General features: G+C 33.7%; 1 protein-coding gene across 1 annotated transcript in view; it reads left to right on the top strand.

Moving 5' to 3' along the window:
- The window catches only part of LOC126774795 (uncharacterized), a 39,088-nt gene extending 20,725 nt beyond the window's left edge, over positions 1-18,363 (top strand). Inside the window, exons 2-5 of the mRNA XM_050496354.1 lie at positions 4,651-4,857; positions 9,465-9,576; positions 14,238-14,354; positions 17,071-18,363. Coding sequence (XP_050352311.1) covers positions 4,651-4,857; positions 9,465-9,576; positions 14,238-14,354; positions 17,071-17,269 — 635 coding nt within the window. The 3' untranslated portion in view covers positions 17,270-18,363. The remainder of the gene's footprint in view (positions 1-4,650; positions 4,858-9,464; positions 9,577-14,237; positions 14,355-17,070) is intronic.
- The last annotated feature ends 307 nt before the right edge of the window (positions 18,364-18,670 follow it).

Genomic DNA, 18,670 nt, shown 5'->3' with positions numbered 1-18,670 from the left:
ATCGTAAGACAAAAAAAACATATTTGACAAATATATTTTTTACTTATTTTTTTTCGCCGTGTGAAAGGAATTGCAAACTATACAGACATTCAAGGTTTAACAAATCTCGTTATAGTTTAAACTAACATGTTTTATTTTTCTAATTCAATATTGTTTTTAAAACGTTTCATTCATTTTGCTTTAGCATTCATACAAAAAAAAATATCGACGAAGCAATGTAATTCTACATTCACGGGTGCTTTAATAATTAAATAAGTAATTTTTAAAATAATAAACAAGTTTAATACCAAGAAAATACAGGTATGCGCTCTCACAGCGAAAAAGTCACCATTTTCCCCTCTTTCCTCCCTCTGTGGTACTCCGATGGTGATACAAAGCAAAATCGCCATGCTGGGGATTGACGTTTGCTGCGATCTTAGTCCAAGGGATTACATCGAGGCTGTTATAAAAACAGTTTCACGGAAACTTGGAGTTCTGAACAAGGTGTGGCGTTTTTTCACGCCACAACAACTGTGCCTGTTGTACAAAACACAGGTATGGCCTTCCGTTGAATATTGCTCGCTTTGAGATGGCTCCGCTAAGTACCTACTGGAGGCCTTGGATCGGTTGCAGCGACGTGCGGTCCGCATTATTGGCGACGTAAAGGTCACAAACACCCTCGAGCCTTTACAATTGCGTCGAGAGATAGCAGCGCTGAGCGCTTTCTATCGACTGTATCACGGTGAGTGCTCCGTGGAATTATTCTCTCTAATTCCTGCTTCCCCCTTCCTTCATAAGTCTACGCGTGCTGGCTCTCGATGTCACCGCCTAATTGTGACATCAATTCCATCGCGCACAAAGAAATTTGGCAACTCCTTTCTTTGTCGCACTTCCAAAAAATGGAATTTCTTACCAGCTCACGTGTTACCCTCCTCTTACAACCCAGGTTCCTTCAAACGAGGCGTTAAGAGGCATCTTGCGACATTCTCCCCGACTGTACTGGCTGTCGTCGCGTTTGGACTATACTACCACTTACCATCAGATGGAGTGGAATCATTTGCCATTCCGGCAATATATATATATATATATATATATATATATATATATATATATACTATAGTAATTTTCCACCGTGTCAAATGTACCTATTTGAAACTGCATTCATCAGAAAGTGATGACTTCCTGATGAATAAACCTTTAGCATTCTAAATTGGTTAGAGTCATAGTCTAACCAATAAAGATAGCTAAAGCGCTTTTATAAACGCTATATATAATTTTTTTTTACAAAGCGCGATAAACTCAAAAACTACCGACCGGATTGTCCTACGGTTTTCACCAATAACCGGAATGATTCAAGAGGAAGGTTTAGTTATGTATATATATATATGGCGTTGATTGTTAAATATGTTGGAAAATACCACAACAACTACGCCGCGACAACCAATAAAGTGATATGTATTACGATAGAAACGTTCTATGTAGACCCATATACGGATAGACTCGACGTCGAGGTCGTCTGAAGACAGGAGGGTAGCTGGTGGTAGCATAGCATATAAATAAAAACTTTTCCTTCTCTGAATACACCAGTTTACATTCGAAGTTCAAGTTCAATACACGATTATTCAATCGCACAACTATTTGTTTTCGTGACTCAATCGTAATTCGTATGCAGGAAAGAAACAATTAGGTTCTAGATTTAAACAGAACAACTAACGCGACCGATTTATTCTGTTGCCAGAGCGTAAAATACCGTTGAATTCTTAAAATAATTAACTAATCGTTTCGACTTCGCACAGTTAAGATTAAAGTTTAGCCCGTGTTTTTTTTTTAATTATGATATATGACAAAAGCCGAGATGGCCCAGTGGTAAGAACGCGTAAATCTTAACCGACGATCGTGGGTTCAAACCCGGGGAAGCACCACTGAATTTTCATGTGCTTAATTTGTGATTATAATTCATCTCGTATTTTACAGTGAAGGAAAATATCGTAAGGAAACCTGCGTGTGTATAATTTTACGGAAATTCTGCCACATGTATATTTCACCAATACGCACTGGAGCAGCGTGGTGTAATAAGCTCCAAACCTTCTCCTCAAAAAAGGAGAGGAGGCCTTTAGCCCAGCATTGACACATTCACTGGCTGTTACGGATATGACAAAATATTATAATACCATACAAAACGCGTTTGTATATGTAAAGCTTACCGAAAGTCACACGCGTAACTAAACTCTCATGCTTTTTTCAAATGTCCTATTGTAAAAAACTACTACTCTGATTACAAAGCGTCAATTATAATTAAAATGAAACGTCTAAAATTATTTTGACTATTAAATTTTATCCCCGTCTACATGAATTTTCAAAACTAGAACTTTATTTTAATTATATAAGAGTGGATAATTGATTAAACTTACATAGAAATAAATAAGTAACATAACAATACGTCAATCAGCATTTTTGGAGGTCGCATGTTAAATGATATCTGAAATATTTAGTTATTTTGTCAGGTTTCGTATATAAATTTTGTCAAAACGACTGCTGAAATACTTGTATTATCTGACAAAAATTACAAAGCAATACAAAAACTTCCCAAAAATATATTAAACTTAATACTAAAGTAAACTATATACATAAAAAAAACAAGTAAAAAAGGACATAAAACCCAAACATTACATATTACATAATTACTCCTAATGATGATAGACGGGAAAAACGGAGTTGATTAAAAGATTCTGATTGTTTTAGAGTTAGAAATAATTTTTCCTTATTTGATGAAAAAAAAATACACAAATCATAGTGTACTTTAAAAGCAAATTTTAAAATATTCAATATTTTTATTTTATGATACATCATAATAAATTTCTAAAATTTAAGATTAAGACTTTATAATGTCAATGAAATGCAATTATTAGATTATTAAAATTCTATATCACAGTTACATCATTATTTTTAATGAATGACGCGCTATGAATTTCAAAATAAATGGTATTATGAAAACGTAGTAAAAATATTGTATAATAGTATTTCATAACAGATTATAAAATAATTCAAATTCAAGTAATTCTGGTATAAAAATAACTATTACATATAACATATTGGTAAGTATTTTAGTGTTACAGACGTAATTTTTAAAGCAATTCATTAATATTCTTTTTTAATTTAAATTAGTACAGATTGAATATCGCTATAATATAAAAATAAAAACATTAATTATGTTTTTTTTAATAAATAATTATGTTTAAAAAAAACAAAATACATCGCTGTCTTCAATATAATATTTTTTATTATATTTTTAAAATTCTTTTAAATGTCAATTACTGCAAAAAGATTCAACAATAAAATTAAAATAATATTATATCTTTTGTAATAATATTTTAAAAACTATAAAAACAACCTTTACTCTTTTGAACTCGCCGCATTATATTAGGTCCTTACATATGAAATTAGCGTTTTGTACGGGAAGAATATAAAGTCATTTTTTTTTTGTAAAATATATTTAATGAATCAAAGTATGCACCGTTGTTATCTTTCTTATCTCATAGGTAGTTCATTGATCTCTTTACTAAAAAAACCATGGGGGCGAGAATCAATAAACTCTTTGAAGGCGGTTTGGACTGCCGCATCGGAGTTGATTTTTTTTCCTTGTAAGAAGTTGTCCTAATTCCGGAAAAAATGGTAATCTGCTGGAGTAAGGTCCGGGGAGTACGGTGGATGTCGCAGACATTCCAATTTTAGCTCATCTAACTTATTGGTTGTTTGTTGTGCAGTGTGTTGTTCGTTGTCGTGAAGCAGCAGTGGCCTAGAGCGGCTGACCAATCTCGGTTGTTTAGCAGCTAGTTTTTCTTTTATGGTTTGTAGTTGCTGACTATAAATATCTGCCGTAATCGTTTGACCAGATTTTAGAAAGTTTTACCACCAAACACTCACAAGTAACTTTTTCTGAGTCTGTTTTCGTTTAGGATAGGATTTGGCTGGGTCTCCAGGGTTCAGCCATTGCGACGAGCGCTTCCGATTATCGTACAGTATCCACTTTTCATCACAAGTAATGATTCGATTTAAAATCCGTTCATTATTGTGTCGGTTGAGCAAAGTAACACAGCAGTCGACGCATGTTTGTAAGTTCGATTCACTCAATTCATGAGGTACACATCGTTCAAGTTTTTTACTTTCCCGATTTGCTTCAAGTGGATTAATACAGTATTATCACTAAACCCAAAGCCTGCAGCTATCTCTGAAGTGCTTTGAATTTGGAATTCTTAATCAAAGAGGTCTAAAGTCATCAACAATTTTATCTCAAGACGCATTACGTCTTACCGAGGAGAGCTGGAACCCGCATTGGAGCAGCGTGGTGGAATAAGCTCCAATCCTTCTCCTCAAAAAAAAAAGAGGAGAGGAGGCCTTTAGCCCAGCAGTGGGACATTCACAGGCTGTTACGGAACCAAAGAGGAGATATTTATAATAGGAGGAGGAGATATAGATCAAAGTTGTCAGTACGAAAAAACGCTAATTTGTAATATTTTACACGAAAACTTTTATTCAAATCGGTTTTGTTTTTATAGTTTTTACGAAAAGGTTACAACGAAATAAATCACATTTATCAAATTATTTTTAAAATTAATGATCGATTCAAACATGTTTTAAGCAACCTATGTAATTATTAAATCTTGTCCACAGGGCTCTTGCCAGAAGCCTTAAGAACAAAGTGCATACGATGCACAGAGAGTCAGAAAAAGACAGCCGTCAAGATAATCAAGAGACTGAAAAATGAGTATCCTGACGAATGGGCGAAGCTGTCTTCGAGATGGGATCCAACAGGAGACTTCACGCGATACTTCGAGGTGTTCCTGGCTAATGAACAGTTTAATACCATTTCTGGCAATGGTAGGTATACAAATTAATTAATTTCTTAATGTTTGTAGCATTGAATATTGTTGTAGTATATGAAATAAAAATATCAGATAAACATTATATGATCGTAGTACCTATTATTTAATTTACTTACTTCTAAGCAGTACTTTTAGCACTGACTGGTCTTAAAATTGCTATATATTATATTGAAATAAACGTATAGTTGATGTGATTATTAAAGTTCCTTTCACATACCTCAAGCTCAAATACAAGTAGTAGGGCTCTTTTATCGCCTTAAAAAAAGTTATCATGTCACACTAAAAATTTGTTTTTGATCAATATTTATGTATAAGTTCTGTTGTCTTCATAATAATAATTATTATATTTAAAATAAAAAAGTTTATATACGACAGAATGTTTTATCTAGAACGTACCCAAAACAAAAAGAAACAAAACCGGCAATGTAACCTTCAGACATTTAGGAAATTTCCAAATTGTGCAAAGTATAAAACAAAAATCACATCAAACATAAACAATTTTTATGTTTATATAAACTCGCTCGGATTCATTTATTTATGTTTTAAAACTAAAGATATTGGTTATTTGTTTGATTATTTTAAAAATAGTTCCTTTGTTTATGTGTACTCCTTCTCATTTTCATTGAAAAACTAGACATCCGTTTAACATAACTTACACATAATTATAGCATACTTTCGAGAGACCCAAACTATATGAAGTTGGAAGCGATGATTCGTTCTGGTAGTTCAAGCGTTGTTGATTTTTTAATAAGTCTGTAAAAGTAATGGCGACAACATTTAAATAATAAATCAATAAGTTGCAGGCGCTAGTTAAAAAAAATATTGTCACATGTGATAGATTAATTTGTACCACAGTATTAAATCTTATAGATATAATAATGTCGTAATATTTACTGTTGTTTTATATACAAAAACAATTAACTTTATAATTTGAATCAGTTAAATGTATAAAACATTATGATATTTAATAAAAAGTTTGCAAGGTAAAATAGTAGGTAATTAAAGGCATATGGCAGGTATACGTCAAATATATCTATCGCTTTATGATAAAATTTATTGGGTTTTCCTGTCGAGAAATTTGAGAATTTGATGATAGGAGTTATTCCACTCCCGCAGCACGTAGGCAAAGCCGTTAGTCCTGCGCCTGAAATCTTTGCGTTTGTATGGGATTTGCCGTACCATCTGAATATTTAGCTATGTTTGCGTGCACACTTGTGCACTATCTCGCTTAAATAGCTCGCTAGATAATTGGCGTGACGTGACGAAATCGATTAGGAGGACATCATAATTATATATTTTTTTATTTAACTAAACCACTTTATTAAATTTAAAATGAACTATATTTCCGTGTTCAGAACACGAGTCAACATCTCAAATTGTTTTATGAAATAAAGTTCTTGTCTTGTGATTACATCTAAAGTATAATAACGACACATAAAACAGCTTATGTGAGTTTGAATGCCAAACGCTTTGTCACAAAAAACGATTCGCAAAAAATAATGTATGACAATTTATCTTCTTTTTAAATAGATTAATAATTATGTTAATGTTGTTTACATGTCCAATTACAAAACAATAATGGACATGAACATTATTTATATTTAAAAAAGACAATAATTGTTTTTGCTAATTAGAAGTTGTCCGTACATTTTTTTTTTTTTTTTTTTTTTTTTTTTTTTTTTTTTTTTTTTTCTGGGAGGAAAGGCATTTACGCCTGCCGCCCGGTCCGGGGGGACCGGGACGGGTATGTGGGACTCACGGGGCAGAAGGCCCCGTCCTACCCACTAAAACCTCCCCGGATTTCCGCCTCTCCGCAAGGCGGCGGGGTCACGGGAACGTTGTGACTTACAACCGCAACCCCGCCAGCGGTCGTCGCCATAAGGCGACCCATCTCGAGAGCGCGCCAGGATGTTAGGGCGCGCCTCCCTCCTCTCTGTGCCTCCGTCCTGTTACGTGACGGACTCCCCCGAGTCCGCCACTGGAGGCTGGGCGTCAGGGCTTGAAGCCCCGCGGCGGATCAACAGACTGCCTCCGCCGCCAACCACACCTTAACTCTGCGGCAGCGTCCGGCCTGCGAAGGCACGTCGCCGTCGAAGAGGTCTCCTTCTTCGTTGCGGGAGCGAGTCCACGTCGTCCTCTCGCTCCCGCTCTGCCTTCTCCTTTTGCGACATGACGCATGCGCTGAACCGGGACACTGCCACCCAGATCTCTTCGCTTCCGGCCATCTTCTCGACGACGGCCGGAAGCGACAGGTCTCCACCTACGGCCGTGGATAGGACCGCGCGAGGCTCCGCCTAAGCCGGGCACTCTACGCGCGTGTGTTCCGCCGTATCCACGGCTCCTCCGCCACAATGGTGGCACTCTACCGTCGCCTCCCTACCGACCATCTCACACAGGTACCGGCCAAAACAACCGTGGCCGGTCAAAAGCTGTGTGAGGTGATACGTGGGTGGGCCATGCTTGCGCTCGACCCAAAGTTGTCCGTACCTGGCATAGCTAGCATTTAAAAGAAGATCTACATTTAACTACGATTGCAAAAAATATTTTTCTTGTTGTGTGTATGTGTTTTTTTTATAAAACGAGCTTCAGTTACACTTCATATGGCAATGGATACCACCATTCGTTAACAATAGCATTGTAACAAATATTAACAATTTATGATAACAATATATGAGCGAAATGTTATTTTCGTACTTGATGTCTTTTCAAAACACACTAATTATTATTGCTATTTGACTATAGAATATTTAATGGTGCTGGAAAAAAAGTTGTACAATTCAATGATATTATTAAGATTTATTAATATTTTTTACTAATGTCAGGTTTTCGTGTCGAAAATCGAAATAAGTCTCTGATTGATCAATGATGTTGATCATTGTTCAATGATCAATGATCTTAGTCTTTGTTTCAATGATAATCATCTTTTTTTTCTTATTTTATTGCATCAAATTTGATTGACTGAGACGAAGGAACGAGTGATTGATTCGATTAATGCTTCTTTTTTGTCTTCAACACCGTAGTCTGAATAAGTGTTATGAAAAATTAATAATATTATGTTTTTGTCGGTTATTGACCTATTGCAATTTTTTTTGGACAATTTATTCGATCACATTGATTTTACCGGTTCATAATATATTAGTTCGTGTTATTAATAATAAATAAGGTATTGTAAAATATAGTCTTAAAGCAATTAATTGTTATTATATGAGATTTCGATACATAAATTATCTATATACTGTTAATCATAAATATGATTATCAGCAATAAGTATAATATACTAGCTAGCAGTCCCGATTTCCCAGGGTTAAAATAAGGATTCCCGTATTCCGTTCTATTTCTAAACGACGACAATATGATTAGAATTAATACTTTGTTACAATTAAATTGAGCTGCATTTGTTGTTATTTTTTAAATGTTTTATTTCTAAAAGAAAAGATTTCTTGAAGATATTTTAGAGACCTATAAATATGTTTATTTTTCACAGCGGTCTCTTCAAAATTACATTTCATCATCATCATCATTATCATCTTTCTGAATACTTCGGCATTTAAAGATATATCTCAAACAGAATACATATTAACATACTATGTAGTACTTAGCTTTGTCCATTCTGTAATTATAAACTGAAATAATATAAAAGTTTTTGTTTTTACATTAACCGGCAACTTACGTCTTTTTAATATTAATCTAATAGAAATCAAATTAAATTAGGTATTTGTACTAAGCGCCATCGTAAAAAACTTGCACTCAATATTATTACCGTAGATTGCTACGTAATGACCTCTATTAAACAACAGCGATTTATTATATACCTGTGATGAGCCCGTTGACAGTTGGCACCAATTGATAATAAATATTGTGGTTATAACTATTTACGGTATTTATTCTAACGAACACCAATACTCGACATTGATAGATTGAAAGTGTAAGTTAGGCGGTGTAATTATAGGCACAATTAGAGACTTGAGAATGTTGTCATTAAGTTATTTTAAATTTAGCTTTACCTATTTTATACTGCCATTACATTTTTTATTGTTTTTTTTTTTTTTTAAATTTGTGCAGACTGACAAATGGGCCATTTAATGCTAAGCGGTCAGTGGTCACTACCGCTTATGAATTAATTACCGACCTTGAGAACTGAGATACTATGTCTCTTGTGTTGATAGGTATTTATTAGTTGTCCTTACCCTCAAATAAACGATTCTTTCTCTTTTCTTTCTTCTGTAAATAATCAGTAACAGTAACAGTAACAGCCTGTTAATGTCCCACTGCTGGGCTAAGGCCTCCTCTCCCTTTTGAGGAGAAGGTTTGGAGCTTATTCCACCACGCTGCTCCAATGCGGGTTGGTAGAATACACATGTGGCATAATTTCAATGAAATTAGACACATGCAGGTTTCCTCACGATGTTTTCCTTCACCGTCAAGCACGAGATGAATTATAAACACAAATTAAGCACATGAAAATTCAGTGGTGCTTGCCCGGGTTTGAACCCACGATCATCGGATAAGATTCACGCGTTCTAACCACTGGGCCATCTCGGCTTTTTGTAAATAATCATTGCCTTTCTAATATTTTAAGTTGATCTATTTAACCTTACACAGGTAACGAAACACCGTTGTCACCGCTGCCAACTTTACCTGTACCGACACCTTCTCCGACCTCTCCAACCCCAGTCACGAGTGCCACTCCACCGCGACCTCTTCTTCTAAATAGGTGAGTTTTTTTATTGCTTATCATGTAAAATTTAAGTTAATATAAAAAATAACATGCAGTCGATACAAAGACATTAATTTACATACAGTCGCAAGGACATAACAAAATATCTGAGCAAGACACACAATTATAGTGCACAATTGTGTGTTCTCCACCAAAGTCTTCTCCTTAAAATGAGATAAGGCCTTCTCTTGCTTCTTCCATGAGGATTGGTAGCAGTAGTAGCATATTGTCATTCGACACATGAAAATTTTCTCACTATGTTTTCCAAACTCAAAATAAGAACATGAAAACTTAGTGGACTCAGCTTGTCCGGGTTTAATCCCGTAATCTTTGGTTAAGTGTTCAAGTGTTCTAGCTAATAAGCAATCTCTTATCTTTTATCGCTGAACGTACATAAAATGAATTATTTTAGTTCGTTAAGATAATTGACGGTCATTTTTTTCTATCAATTAAATGTTGTTTACCCAAAAACCACATTGTTAATCCAATCCTCAAAATCCAACCGATCTCAAATTTTACGCAAGTTTATTCAATATGCAATATAATAGGTAATATATTGATACCTTAGATAATATAATAGGTACGTGCTTTTTGCTTATGTGCGAGAAACGGGTTTCTAATTCCTGGATTGAATCCAGTTCCAGAGCCACGCACGGATTAAATATGCACTTTATCCTATGATATATTTTTAATCAGAGAAATAAATATGAACAAATATTTATAATACAATCCGTATCGAACCAAGCGATCTTTTGTTATGTACTGTGCTTTCTTATCCAACGAGTCCAATGTGTCGGTCGGCATTTTGATTTTTGACTGTGCGGAAATAGATGAACTCTGGAAAACAAACTTTTGCCTCTAGAATATCAGTATGATTTCACTAACGTAAAGTATTACTGTAATAGTAATACTACAACAAAGAATTATTATTTAAAAAAGATAGAGAAAAGTCTTTTCCTGTAAGGTATTAATTATTTTTCTACATTTAAAATATTTGTATAAATAAAATTTAAAAAATACCATAATTATGGAACTTCTAACTAATTATAGTTAGTGTAATTTAATTGAACCTGAATAACATAACCAGAGAATTTTATAAAATCAAACAAAATAAAATATTTAAGAAGTTACATGTAATTTTGATAAAAAACAACTTTTTAAATAAAATAATTAGTAACGAAATTGTAAATTGATATTCTGTGAACGGGAATAACTGGCTGACCTCCATGATATTTCATATAGCCGCTAAGTTGTCCTCTGTGTATTTAAAATAAAACTTTTACTACAATACGACCTCAATATTTCTATTGGCGATAAAATTAAATTATGTAATAAAGCGATATTTAAAATATTTTTTAAATATTGATGATCGATGTTACCAAACTTTTAGCCGATTATAAATTAATTGATGTGTTTGGTAACAATTGATATTTTAAATGTCATTTTTTTTTCTATTTTTAATAGCGCACGCTGTGGTTGAAAGTCATTTTAAAATCTTGTAGGAAAAATATTTAAATCGTCATTTCTTAGATATCATTTATAAACCGGAAAAGTGAATAATACGGAAAGGGTACTGCTGGTTTTTTAGTGGGTATTTCGATGTTCTGAGCGCATTCGGCGTCTTGGACACCGGCGCGTTCTAGCGATAAAAAAAAGTTATTATTATTAATTTCCATAAAGTTTTTTTTTATAGAATAGAAAGGCGGACGAGCATTTGGGCCACCTGATGGTAAGTGGTCACCAACGCCCTTACACATTGGCATTGTAAGAAATGTCAAACATCGCTTACACAGCCCGTTGTGCCTATAATTACACTGGTTTATTATATTTTGTTAAATTAAATTATATTTTATTTGTATGTTTGCAATTAATAAATAATAAATAAAATATTGTAGTTACTATCGTATATATTGTTTATGATGTGTATAATTTGTTCAAAATAAAAAAATAACAAAAACTGGCTCACTCACCCTTTAAACCGGCACACAACAATATCAAGTACTGCTGTTTTGCGGTAGAATGTATGATTGCACAAAGCCCTACCACCATTGTATAGGCATAGTGTATAGGCACGCAAGCAAAGCGAAGTCGTTTTACCATAGAATTACAAACACATATATGTATTCATTTGGAATTCTAGGATAAAACTTCAAAATCTTTAATAATTCCTATATATAGTAATGGGCTCAGATATTTGAAAACTTAGCTTGTTACCTAACAATTATTCAGATTGTATAGTTAAAAATCGCGTGCGTTTAACAATAAACAGCGTGAACGTTCTGTTACCTTAAAACACAATTCAGTTTAACTGGTTTTATAAAATAAGTTATTGTCTGTTATGTATCGATTACAACATTATAGTTCTGTTGGTAACGTAAACACTATCGTATATTTTGTTTGTTTAACTTTCGTACTTTTATTTAATTTATGTTAAAACATTCCAATTCCAACCAATTGAGACGTCATTTTGCACACACATTTAGTTTTGGTAAATTCTAAATTTTTTGCACAATGGGTTATGTTGTCTACATAACTTAATTGTTTAAATATTTATTTTAATTTAATATTTTTCTTTATCGGAAGTCCTTCACTTCCTAGCATTATTTTATAGTTTTATCCATTTTTAGTAACTCTTATATTCAAAATCAATCAACGTCAAACCACGCCAACTAATGTAATATTTATTAGGTATTTCAACCAGAACAACAAGTTTACCAGTTTGAGCTCTTGCCACCCACTCCAAGGTATTAATTAAAATAACTATTATTTAAGTACATACCTAAGTATGTGTATTTTACTATTAAAATTCAGCAATGTTCACATTTTTAATATTAGTTATATTTAATTTTTATGCATGATTTGCACACACATGACAAATAATTATCTATGGCTGTTTAAATAGCGATCATATTTTTTTATTTAAAATCTGAGTATAATTGTTTGAAATAGATATCCATTATTCTTTGCTCGGCCGTAATAACATCAATAGGAAACAATAAAAATTTATTATCTGAGACAGTAATGGAAAAGAAAAAGGACGTAACGGAAGGATTCAGAATGTATGTTCAAATTGCATCAATTTCATATATTTCGTAACCGTTGAAAGCTCGAGGCAGACAAGAATTGATTTTTTTTTACAAAATCACAACGTTGCTAAATATCTCCTTGATATTTACAAGATTGATTGAGAATTTTAAATCATTCTCATTGAATTGACAGTAAATCGTGAAAAATATTATAAACATCATAATTTTAGAATTGGTTTGTATAAAGATATTATACGATTGCCCCACAAAAAAGTTACAATCCTTGTGCAATCGGGTAACAGAAGCAAAGGCGGTACAAGTACCTTATAATAATTCATAATAGTAACTATTTATGTATGTACGTAACAAATCCTGAAAAACAAAAAAAAAACACAACATTATTAAATATGGATTTGGAGCAACAATCAATATATTTAAATCTTTATATTTACTTCTTAATTCCTAACAAACCCTTAGCGCCTTATCCTTAAAAGAATATCTGCTGGACAATAATTTTATTATATTTTGATACATTATGTAATAGAAAATCATTCTTAAATGTCTCCATCAATTTTATGATTCTATGACATCCATATTTAATATGAGTTACGATATTTTAAATGTCATGACAGCCCTAATAGATAGTGCACAAACAATGCATTATAAGCAACGCATTCCCACGTCGATTGCGTGCGAACAACGCGCAGCGGCGGTGGAGAAAGATTGATTACTCAATAAGAAATTATTATTACAACTTTGTCACATTAATACGTGTACTACATTATACACCATTTAGAATATTATCAACTTTTTATTTTATTGTAAATTTTATGTATAACATAATTGCATTGCATAAATAAATGATTTTATACAAATAATTCTAATAGCGTCGAAGACATGACATTCTTGAGATAAAACACTAACATATTTATTTTTTTGTAATTTTTCCTTTCATTTTGTTTGGTAACATCAATTTTCATAATATATGTATATCGAGCTAGTCCTATGTAAATCAAATCTTTGTGTTTATCAGTCGACTAAAATTTGATAGTTTTATCCTCTATATACATAAAGAAGTGTTTTTTCAATATGTTATTAAAAGTCTTTTAAATAATATTCATGCAGCTGTGAGATTTCATTTAAAAAAAAATCATTTCATTAATATAACTAATTCATCTATGTACACAAACTCTTTTTTTGGAATTATAGTTACAAGAGAATCTAATGATCGGTATTATGGTTATATGATCACTGTGTTGTGATTGAATAAATCAATGAGTTCTCAAGAATCAAACTCGTAGTACAATGTGTATGATATTAAGACGACGTCCCATTGATATTTTTTATTTATGGCAATATTTGTAAAATATTTAATAATGGCAAATAACACCTTTTTCTTAATAATGTAGCAATAATATTCTTAAGAATATTTAACATAAAAAACTGTACAAAATAACCTAGACAGTCTAGTGTGAGAATAAGTAGTACATACATAAATAAATAGTAGTTTGTAATTGTATCGGTGTTGGTACAGACACAGTTTTATTGTTTAAATTACATTAAACTCATATCCCTGTGTAAAAAACGAATGAAGTATATTTTATACTAATTCAATATTTTTTACAATTTCAGGTTTGGAGGCGAAGATGAAGTAATGGTCGGCAGTCCCTCGTCTGCTGTGACGACTCCCCGACCGACTCCAACTCTCACAACAAGACCAAGCACTACGAGGCCAACTGTGCCGCCGAGGTAACTTTAACTGTGTACTTTAGTTAGTAAATATAAATCAGTAATAGTAAGGGCGGATCAGTTATAAAGTACCTTTTGTAATTTCCTGTACTCCTGACAAAGTGTATGCAAAATTACTTGATGATCGGTTGAGTAAAGTTAAGATATGAAAGCGTAACGAATCGAGCGTCCGCCGCTGCAGGACTTAGATCCAAAGTTCGCAGCGGAGAGTTGCCAAGCGCATAGTGCGGGGATATCGCACGATATCCTACGAGGCGGCAACCGTCCTAGCGCGCTTTCCACCCTTGGATATTCTGGCGGATATGGATTCGAGGATACCAACAGACCCGCATCCTCCGCCAGAGCAGTGAAAGCGCGCCCACTTCGAGTTCGCTCGAGCCGTTGAACCGGCACGAACACCGGAGGGCTCTTGCGACGTGGCGCGACCGTCTCTGTGAAGAACGGTACGCACACAAACGCGTCGTTGGAGCGATCCTGCCAGCCTTCGAAGCCTGGATGAGACGAAAGCGACGAGTCACCTTCCGACTTACGCAGGTAATGACCGGTCACGGTTGTTTTGGAGAATACCTGTGTGAGATCGGACGCGAATCGACGGCGATGTGTCACCACTGTGGCGCGGACCGGGACACCGCTCAGCATACGTTGGAGATGTGCCCCGCGTGGAGTGCGGAGAGGGAGATCCTAGTCCGTGAAGTCGGACTAGACCTGTCCCTGCGAGCAATCGTGTTGGTGATGCTTCGCAGGGAATCGGCGTGAAGGGCCGTAGCCTCCTAAGACCGTCATGGTCCAGAAGGAGACGGCGGAGCGGGAACGGGAAAAGGCCGATCCTGCTTGGCGGAGACGACGACGGCGTCGTCTCGGCCCTCCCATAGCCCATACGCCCGGGGCTTAAAAGATAGGGCGTAACCCTGGGGCCGTGAATGCGTGAGGTGGGGGCCTCGCATGTCCTATTTCAGACGGCCCTGTGGAGGACAGCAGCCGTGATGGCCTCGCGCTGCCGTACGCCCTAGCGAGGAGTGCGAGGGGGCGAGATTCGCCCCCTGATGAGAGCTCCGCCGAGCCACGAGTGGAGCAAAGCACGGGAGAGGCCGCGGATGCCTTATATCAACACGATCCCGCAGCCTTTCGATACGTGCTGAGGACGGCCATCGCAGTGGTTTTAGTGGGTAAGAATCCCACATAACCCGGTTCCACCCCCATAGGACCCGGGTACCTTTCTGAAGGTTTCCACTGCGAGAAAAAAAAAAGATTATATTTAAAAAAAAAAACATTTAAATAAAGAACAAAAAAGATACATATATCGTTTATATTACTTGTGTATAATAAAGTAAATAATTACTATTAATTCTGTTATAACATTAGAACTTCTAAGAAATGTTTATAACATTCTTTTTCGTATTCTGTAAGAAATATTTTCTAATCGTTTTTCCATAAATTTAATTTGTATAATATTTCCTGTTGTTAGTACATAATTATTAATTACCTACGTATTATGTTATATAATTTTCCGAATTGATTACAATATCATGAGAGACCAATAATAATTATAATGCAGGTGCGTATGTAATCCGATAATCATTCCAATTGAAGTCAGGTTAAAATATTATTTATTTATACATAAAACACGATTAAAGTTTCCATTAAAATAAGATGCATTTTACGGGGATGCCAATAGATAATATGTCATCCCCGAAATGTTTTGTAGCCATTTTTGTACGATTCAGTTTTACAGACAATTCATAGATATCTCGAAGTTTAGCCTGTGAAAGTCAAAACTTTTCAAAATAAGAGGTCTTAGGACTTTTGCAGACTATTATTTTAAGACATAGGTAGCACTTTAAACCTCCTTTTAACGACTTTACTACAAAACGAGCTTTTTTCCTTCTACTACTAAATTAATTTCATAACCATTAAAAACAAAAACCGTCCGCAAAGAAAAAAAATGTTAAAAATCACATCGAACAACTGAAAGTAAACTAAACGAACACACGGATAGATGTAAAAAGCAATGTTGTACTGTTTAAAGGTATGCAATTACATTCAATTATACTACAGACTTGATAAGCATTGATTGGTACTCAATATAAAAATAATCAACAAGTAGAAGTAGCTCTTAGACAACATAAATAGCTTGAGATTTCTTTTCTAGTATTTTCTTAAGTCGAGATAATCCAAGGGAACATGATATTGTACTTTCCGACTCTCAAGTTTAAGAATATGTTAATAAAGAAGCGTATCTATTTAATAATATATTTTAATAAAAACAGAAGTAAGACCTTTAATATAACATTTTGGATTACTATGAGAATGTTGAATAACCAGTTATTAACTATTGGCAGAACCAGAGTAATAAATATTTATAGATATTTAAGTTTAAATTATGATCACAATATTATTGTTGATAAATTTAATGTTTATTTATGTTGTTTTATGTTTATTATCGCTTTCCTTTTTCGTTTGTTGTAATTTATAATTTATTATTAACCATCCGTTTAGTGCTAGAGATATCACTGTTATAATCAGATGTAAATAAATAAATATTATGTATGATTAAGTATACAAACTTGATGTACATTTGATTACAATATATACGCAATAGAAGCAACTCGTACTGACGTAACTATTTATTACGTTTAATTATTATATACCTTTGTAATGTAATTAAAAAATTCTTATATGTACAATTATTTGTATTAACTTGAATTTTTTTTTTCAGACCAACACCAGTAGCATGGGCGAACGTCGGAACAGCCACGATGCCAACACGGTTTACCATGCGTCCTACAAATAATCTACCACTGCCATATTCGACCGCCATCACACTCATCGACCAGATTGGCATCAAGATCATAAGAACAACAGAACTCGTAACTGACATACTTAGAAATACTGTTCGAGCTGTGATCGGACGATAACACTCACAAATGATAGTGATTTTTTATTTTTTGTGATAATTGTGCTAAAGCATTGTAGTCATTCGGCCTAACAGATAAAAACAATTTGTTATAAAAAAATAAATGTTTTGTTATTTTAGTAGAAAATTTGATCTTTAAAATGAAAATCTGATACTTCTGAAAAATATTATTATCATTTAGTTAAGGATACTTAGAGAGATTATTACTATTTAGCATCTAACCACAGCAAAAAATATATAATTGATAAGTATTTAAACATTGCTTCAAACATGATTAAGTATGCAACATTCACCATCATCATGTATGGATGAAACCAAAACAAACGCAAAAAAAACTTATTATTAAGCATCAAAATAAAAATGTACTAAAATAATAGGAAAAATTTGATGTGTACAGATGCATGTTTTTATACGAAACTTATTTAGTTGATATAATTAGCTTATTTTACGTAATTGTAAGTAAATTTTGCTAGATTAAGTTTTAAATTATTTCTTAAATTAAGAATTTATCGTACAACTGTAGATTTTAGATAAATAAATAATGAGACATCAATTAAAATTAAAATAAGAATATAAATTTTAAATCAAGCAGTGATCCAATAAATAATTTTATAATTGTGTATTTATTCCTTTTTTATACGTTACTACCCTGTCTGTCTATCTGTCAACTGCGAACTACTACATATACCTAGTTTTATAGGAAAACAATGTACAAAATAGAAAAATCTTCTTCCTTATCTATGTATCTTTATTTCATGTTTATGATGTACTCAACGAAGACAAGCTCACTGTGCAAGAAATATTATACTGCACAAGTGTGTCCGCCAACACGAGTGCACTTCTGAATAGTAATGAGAAAACTATCTCATAGTTAGATGCTGTGTTAGGTTCTGTGGATGGTGGTGTAGTATATCCCTTATCATTTAATATGGTCTTTGGTAACCCGTCTGAGGATACCTCAAACGCATCTCGTTTCATAAAAATGTAGAAAAACGCATGTGTAGGCGAAATTTGGCGCTATCGTCGATGTGCCTCGTGCAAGCCAGCACTTGCTTCTGATAAAAAAAAAATATTTTATTCAGGCAAATAGCTAGTCCTCACCTAGTCAAGTATAAGGTCTTAGATTGAAAAAGATTACTAATAAATAATGTTATTTTTTTCCTATAAAACCTAATAACCAATAAGTTGGTCATGAGAATATTTTTATTCATTTCAAGCTGCGACTGCTAATTCGTTCATGTGTAATTTCGACGTTACCAAACTTAAGCTTTTTTTGTCTAATCCACACAGGCAATAATGTGAATATATCGTTAACTATAGCTATAACTCACAACAAAGTAACAAAATAACTGTCCCACGACTGATGTTAAAAGACGCGAGTACATCATAAAAACTTATCTCT

The sequence above is a fragment of the Nymphalis io genome, chromosome 17 (genome assembly GCF_905147045.1).
Source record: "Nymphalis io chromosome 17, ilAglIoxx1.1, whole genome shotgun sequence".
NCBI lineage: Eukaryota > Metazoa > Arthropoda > Insecta > Lepidoptera > Nymphalidae > Nymphalis > Nymphalis io.
The sequence above is the reverse complement of the archived record's forward strand: the minus strand, read 5'-3'. Positions and strand labels throughout refer to the sequence as shown.